Source organism: Benincasa hispida, chromosome 7 (genome assembly GCF_027475165.1).
Source record: "Benincasa hispida cultivar pf3 chromosome 7, pf3_genome.v1.1, whole genome shotgun sequence".
Taxonomy (NCBI): domain Eukaryota; kingdom Viridiplantae; phylum Streptophyta; class Magnoliopsida; order Cucurbitales; family Cucurbitaceae; genus Benincasa; species Benincasa hispida.
The window spans coordinates 10,835,497-10,843,315 of NC_143484.1; the positions used below are offsets into that span (position 1 = coordinate 10,835,497).

The 7,819-nt window shown below is 41.4% G+C and overlaps 1 protein-coding gene across 1 annotated transcript; it reads left to right on the forward strand.

Annotated features, from left to right (window-relative positions):
• Positions 1–656: 656 nt before the first annotated feature.
• Positions 657–1,223, forward strand: LOC120069271 (uncharacterized). Its single transcript, XM_039020990.1, has one exon. It carries the CDS (start codon positions 657–659, stop codon positions 1,221–1,223), a length of 567 nt encoding a protein of 188 aa, XP_038876918.1.
• Positions 1,224–7,819: the final 6,596 nt, after the last annotated feature.

The following is a 7,819-nucleotide window of genomic DNA, read 5'->3' on the forward strand; positions in this document are numbered from 1 at the left end:
GGTTTTGATGAGAATCACAATCAGGAGTGCCATAGTTTCTATCAATTTAGTTATCAAGGGGATCGAGGCAACCCTTCAGTCTTCACTTATCTGGAATGCAGCCTAAATAATCCTCAAGGTACACCACCCTGTGACCAACCATTCTTATATGATACCTCTTGCAGCACCTCATCTCTGGAGACATCGTTAAAAATATATATTGAAGAGATCGAGGCAACGAGAAAACCGCAAGCTGAATCCCTTAACGAATTAGAAGAACAAATAAATCAGCTTGCGAGGGAATTAAAGAAAAAAGTGATTGGTACGCGGCACGAAAACTCAGGAGTATCGGGGCTTAGAGGTAAAGAACAATGTCATGCAGTGACATTAAGGAGTGGTAGAACAACAGCCCCTATACCAAAAGTACCAGATGCGGCAACAACACCAGTAGATTCGACTGTTGATGATGACCAGTCAACTAATATTGGAAAAAGTACTAGTTCAAACGTAATTTCATCTACAAAAGATGAAGCTCCTCAAGATATGAATTCTAAATCAACGCAATCTCTAGCTAATGAAACACAGCAAGTACAGGACCTCACCAAACAGCCAAGTGAACAAGAAATACGGCGGATCCTCCACCTTTCCTGTCCAGAATAAAGAATAAAGATAATAGCATGCAATTTCAGAGGTTTCTGGACGTTCTCAGACAGCTACACATTAACATTCGCTTGATAGAAGCAATAGAGCAGATGCCGAGTTATGTAAAATTTCTCAAGGATATTCTGGCCAATAAAAGAAAGACCAGGGAAAATGAAACAGTTGCGTTAACATATGACTGCAGCGCTCTGTTTCAAAATAATCTCCCCACTAAAATGAAGGACCCTGGGAGTTTTACATTGCCCTGCACGATAGGAGCGAAGATGGTCGGGAATGCGCTGTGCGATTTAGGGGCAAGCATAAATCTGATGCCCTTGTCGATTTTTAAGAAGCTGGACATCGGCAAAGCAAGACCAACCACGATCACATTACAACAAACTGATAGATCGATAAAGCTTTCTAAGGGCAAGATAGAAGATGTTCTCGTGCAAGTGGACATGTTTATCTTTCTGGCAGACTTTGTCATATTGGATTACGAAGCTGATAGAAATATCCCTATCATCTCTAGTCGTCCATTTCTTGCAACAGGGCAAGCGCTGATCGATGTGCGAAAGGGAGAATTGACCATCAGGGTCGACGATTAGGAAGTAAAATTCGACGTATTCAATGCATTGAAGTACCCAGGTGATGTAGAGAACTGCCAATATATTGAGGAACTGCGGGAAGAACATTGGCACGAACCCCTAAAGGAGCTGGAGGAAGAGGATTTTAAAATCGGCGCAATGTCGGAGGAGGACTGTGCCGAAATTCATGTTGAATCAAATTTTAAACCACTCGAGTTATTTGAATGGACATCACAACACATTAAGCCATCTTTGGAAGAACCACCTGTGCTAGAGTTAAAGTCGTTGCTCGTGCACCTTAAGTATGCTTACTTAGGAAGTAACAACACGTTACCAGTTATCATTTCTTCATCACTGAGTAAGGAGAAAGAAGATGCGCTCATACAGATCCTAATAAATAACGCAAAGGCCTTAGGATGGACCTTGGCAGACATTCAAGGAATCAGTCCCTCATATTGTATGCACAAGATTCGTCTGGAAGAAGGTAAGACTGGATCAGTAGAAAGGCAACGTCGCTTGAACCCTACCATGAGGGAGATCATGAAGAAGGAAATAGTGAAGTAGCTGGACGCAGGTGTTATCTACCCGATATCTGATAGCAGCTGGGTAAGCCCAATGCAGTGTGTTTCAAAGAAAGAGGGGGATGACAGTCGTCACCAATGACAAGAATGAATTAATTCCCACAAGAACGACTACGGGGTGGAGAATTTGTATGGATTACCGCAAGTTGAATTTGGCCACTAAAAAGGACCACTTTCCACTTTCGTTCATTGCTTAGATGTGAGACAGACTTGCGGGGAACGAATTCTTCTGTTTTCTTGATGGCTATTCAGGGTATAACCAAATAGCAATTGCGTCGGAGGATCAAGATAAGACGACCTTCACGTGCCCATTTGGTACGTTTGCATTCCGACGCATGCCATTTGGTCTCTGCAATGCACCGGGCACTTTTCAACGATGCATGATGGCAATATTTTCATATTACTTGAAGGAGTCAGTCAAGGTATTCATGGATGATTTCTCAGTTTTCGGCAATAATATGACTCCTATTTGTCTAACCTTGAAAAGGTCTTGAAGAGATGCGTGGCAACAAATCTTGTTTTGAACGGGGAAAAATTCCACTTTATCGTGGAAGAAGGAATAGTTCTGAGTCACAAAATCTCTAAGGAGGGATTGGAAGTTGATCAGGCAAAGATCGATGCAATTTCCAAGTTACCCCCACTAGTGAACGTAAAAACACTTAGGAGCTTTCTAGGACACGCTGGGTTTTATAGAAGATTTATTTGCAACTTCTGCTAGATCGCAAGGCCCTTAAGTGCACTCCTCGAAGCTGACCGAGAATATAATTTTGATGATGCATGCACCCAAGCATTCAACACATTGAAAGATGCGCTCATCTCCGCACCCATTTTGATTGTGCCAGATTGGACGCAACCATTTGCGTTGATATGCGATGCTAGCGGATATGTTGTGGGCACAGTTTTGAGTCAGCGCAAGGATAAGGTATTGCATCCTCTTTATTATGCAAGTAAAATATTGAATGATGTGCAGGAGAACTATACAACCACAGAGAAGGAAATGCTTGCGGTGGTGTTTGCACTGAAGAAATTCCGACAATACTTAATTGGAACAAACGTTGTGGTGTATACAGATCACTCTACGATCAAGTATCTGATGACGAAGAAGGATGCAAAACCGAGGCTTATATGGTGGGTGTTGCTTTTACAAGAGTTTGACCTAGAGATCAAAGACCAGAAGGGCATCGAGGCCCAAGTCGCAGATCATTTATCAAGATTGGAGAATTGCGAGGTTCAAGGGACAGAAAAAGATATTGAGGAAAGATTCCCCGATGAGTTGCTAATGGCAGTAGACGTTAATGTTCCCTGGTATTCAGACATGGTAAATTTCATCGTTTGAGGTCAAATATCGGATGACTATACGTACCAGCAGAAGAAGAAGCTAAGACATGATGCCAAATTTTATTTCTGGGATGATCCATTCCTATATCGACTTGGACCTGATCATATATTACGTCGATGCATTCCTGAGCACGAAGCCAAGCACATTTTAGAGTTTTGTCATGAGTTCCCATATGGAGGACATTTTTTGGGGCAATGGACCGCAACAAAAGTTCTACAGTATGGCTATTTCTGACCAACACTGTTTAGGGATGCCCATGGCCATGTTGTGCAATGCGACAGATGTCAGAGAACGAGGAATATGTCTAAAATGAATGAAATTCCATTGATGTCAATCTTAGAGGTTGAATTGTTTGGTGTTTGGGGAATTGACTTCATGGGCCCATTTCCACCAACAGAAGGTCATCACTATATTCTGGTTGCGGTTGATACATATCAAAATGGGTTGAAGCCATCGCATGTGCCAAGAATGATGTGGCCACAGTGGCGAAGTTTCTGAAGAAGAACATTTTTGCTCGATACGGGACACCACGGGCCTTAATCAGCGACGAGGGCTCTCACTTTATCAACTGCATAATTGCTAACCTGTTGACTAAATTCAATGTCATCCATCAAGTTGCGACTGCTTATCACCCACAGACTAATGGGCAGGCAGAGATTTCTAACAGAGAGATCAAAACTATCTTGGAGAAGGTAATCAATACTTCCAGGAAGGATTGGTCACCCAAGCTTGATGAAGCATTGTGGGTATACAAGACTGCCTATAAAACACCAATTGGCATGTCTCCATATGCTTTGGTTTTTGGAAAGGCTTGTCATCTACCGCTCGAGTTGGAACATAAGGTAATGTGGGCATGCAAAAAGCTGAAGTTTGATTTAGCAAGTGTGGGGAAAGTCCGGAATCTACAATTAAGCCAGCTAATCGAATGGCGAAGGGACGCTTATGAAGATGCCAAGATATATAAGGAGAAAACCAAGAAATGGCATGACGACCGCATAAACGACCATTCATCGAAGGTCAACAAGTATTATTATTTAATGCACGTTTGCGATTGTTCCCATGAAAATTGAAGTCTCGCTGGTCTGGGCCATTCCGAATCAAGACAATCTTTCCTCACGGCGCAGTGGAACTAACAACTTTAGACGAGAAATGGCGCATTTAAAGTCAATGGTCAATGGATTAAGCCCTACTATGGAGGCGACTTCGAGTAACGCATGGACACCATTGACTTGGGAAAGATGGATTAAACCGCTTGCAGGGGAAGCAATTGCAGTAATTCTAAGAAATTCTTTCAATTAGCATCCCTATCTATGTTTACTTGCTTTCTTTACAACTTTCTTTTACCACTTTCTAAATTCCATTATTTACTGTCTATTAGGATTCGTTTTTAATACTTTTTGTATTTCCTTCCAATTTAATTTCGCATGTATTTCCATTCCTTTAATTTAGTAGCACCTGTCGTATAGTTTTTGTGAATGATTGGATGAATCACCACAAAGTCCTTTCGACTTGCGTTTTTGATGAATTAAAAATAAAAGAATATAAACTGGTATGTAACGAGATGATGGGTGTAGTGAGTAGTAATAAGAGACACCTTGCATCCAATACACCCAAATGCGTTGCGATGAGGGGTGTGTTGCGATCGTATATGTTCTTTGCCCGTTCTTAGCTAAATACACTATATTGAGGTATCCTCTAGAAATGTGTTTAGTTAAGGGGTGTGTTGCGAGGATGTATGCATTGTTGCCTGTCCTCGGCAAAAATGTATCAGCGTTTATTGGAAGCATGGTGTGAATTTTAATCGTGCACCCTTCTGAATCGAATTTGAAAGAAAAGCTTAATTCTCTTAAATTCTTTTACTCTTGTACAGCGAAATTTTTTTTGTATTGCGTTCATTTATGCTTATTTGTATACTTTGTTAATATTCAATACAATTGAGTACATATTCACTCCTTTTTTCCTGTGCCTTTTTCTTTATCATCCTTTGTCAATTATTTGCGATGTTCTTAATCTTCTATTTTTACGATCTTCATTGCGTTGCTATGATGTATTATATGATTATACTTAGAAACATTTCCCATACTTTGTAAATTCTGACTAACACTTAGTTAATTCTTAGTTTAGCAGTACTTTACCTTTTGTCTTTCAAAGTTCTGCTCAAACCTTCTTTTTGAAATTTTCTTCTAAGTGTTTGTCTAGTCTATCCAAACAACGCAATGAGGACCTTGCTCATCTTTAAATTTGAGGGTGGGGAAAGTCTGGGCAGATGAGATCAAGAATATGCAGTATTTAAGAAAATGCATTCATTTTCTGTTAAAAAAAAAGAAAAATTTGCAAAACTCCAATGTCAGTGCAACGAAAAACCTAAAAAATGTTCCCAACCTGATAAGAGTTTAGTTGTGAAAGGAGCCTGCTCATAGTTGGATGTTTGTATGACACCCGTAAGAGCAAGCCAAAACAAAGGTGGGTTTCCAAGAACAACGCAGTATGAAAAAAACAAAAAGGAAAAAAAAAAAGAAAGAATGCAAGAGACAACTCCTCTGAATATCATGAGTTAAAGTTGAAATTGGCACACAACCGTAATTGCATGCTCACATGACACCCGTGGGAACAAGCTAAAACGAAGTGTAAGACCTTAACATTAAATCTAAAGTGGGAGGTTAAATAGAGATGAAAAATTCTAAGTAAGGATATTGGGGCAAAGAGTGAAAAACATTAATACTAAATTATCCAAAAGGTGACCAATGGGCCAACCGATATGGAAGGCTTAGGCATGTTAAACGCAAGAGTGCATGGAGAATGGAAGCAAGAAGACTTGAAAGGAACATAGGAAATTGAACTATATGTGGACACAAGACATGCGAAGGCATGCACAAGACATGCGAACACTGGCAGGAGGCATGCATCGAGTGGGCATGCCAAGCGCACAAGCCATGCGTCGAGGCCTAGCGCGCAGCCCATGCGTCGAGCAGGTATGCCGAGTGCCCTGCCTATGCATCGAGTGGGAAATTCGGATGCCCATCCTATGCGTCAAGCACTTCCAAGTCTGTTGAGTAGCCATGCGTCGATGCCTTATGCCAACCACACGCCCATGCAATAAGACACGCCTATGCGGCCGAGCGCGCCTATGCGGCCAAGCAAGCAAGCGCTTAGGCAACATGCCCATGCATCAATGGTCAGCGTCGTGCGTCCATGCCAAGTAGGCCGAGCAAGCATACCTAGCAAGCCATGCATCAAGGGTGAGCGGCAACCCTATGCGTTGGTGATGGCCGACTCATGCGATGGCTAAGTGGAATTTCAATGGAGGTAAGTTGATGCATTAAGGACAAAGAGTAAGGCTAATTGATGGAAAGGAACTCCAAGGAGAGATGACAATAGTTATGCGATCATGAGTTTTAACAATTTAAATAGAGGAATATGTTTAAGTATTTAAGTTATTTAGGTGGCAAAAGGAGGTTCACAAAAAATTCTAGCAGGAGGTGGACAAAGAAGATTTCATGCAATGGAGGTCTTATCACCCTAAGCAGGAGGTGGGTGAAGGAGATTACATGCAAAAAAGGAAATTTTGGCTGGAAAGTTGAGGTGAGAACAACTCAAGGCTAGGCTGGAGTAGCTTAAGTGTTGGCAGCTCCAAAGTAAGACAAATGGGAGTTGAGTTGCCACAAGGGGGTGAGTTTGGAATGGCTATAAATAGAGGGGTTGGGCGAGAAGGATTTATTCATACCATCACCAAAATCTTGTATTGAGAGCATATTTAGAGTGTTACGTTTGAGTTATTAGGCTGCCAAGTTAATTGGATTTCAAAAGAAACAAAGGTTACATTGGTGAAGCATTGAGCCAGCCTAGACGCACAGCCAGCCAGCGCATCCGACACCTTGCGCGCACACCTTGCAGCGCTGTGTCCATCCAATAGCATGCCTCGCTCGATGCATCCCGCGTGCTAGCCCACCTAGCAGCCCCACCGTGCAACGCATCACGCCCAGCACCTTAGCCCCACCGTGCAACGCACGCCCAATGCCTCAGCTCCTGTGCGGCACAGCACGCCCACCCTGCACACAGCCAAACGCCCAGCTACCTACCACAGTCCAAATAACCTCTAAAGAGGCTAATTTTAGGATTTTGGCTAAATTAGAGTAGGGTAAGCTGGTACTTTGATTAAATAATGATATTTTGGCTATTTTGACATTATTTATTGATATAACAAATATTAATTGAGGAATTTCCATTGATATGGAGGAATTCTTAGAAGGTATTCTCAAGGTGATTTTAGTCGAAAAACTTGCTTACGGTGAGTGGTTATTTAGTTTTATACATTGATATGTGAATATATGCATATGTAATTGCAAAATACATGTTGATGATGTTATGTTGCTTACCATGATATTGTCTGTGAAATTTCTATGGAAACCGAGATTATACCTAGACTACATATGGCAGGAAAATATAGTCGACCTCGATCGACGAGAAATAATAGTCGGTGACGACCGACGGGAAATATAGTCAAGTTACCTAAGCATGACTAGCGGGAAAAGAATTGTCGATGTGCACATTGGTAGGAAAAGTGGGTTATAGGAAAGTTTCCATAAAAAGTTTTTATGATTAATAGTATGTACATGATATGAACATGCCAAGTATAGCATAGAACTGGAGGATGATGATTGAATGAATTTACACATGATCATGCATAAATTATACTG

Coding starts and splice junctions, on each gene's coding strand:
- LOC120069271 (XM_039020990.1), top strand. CDS start 657: ATGCAATTTCAGAGGTTTCTGGACGTTCTCAGACAGCTACACATTAAC.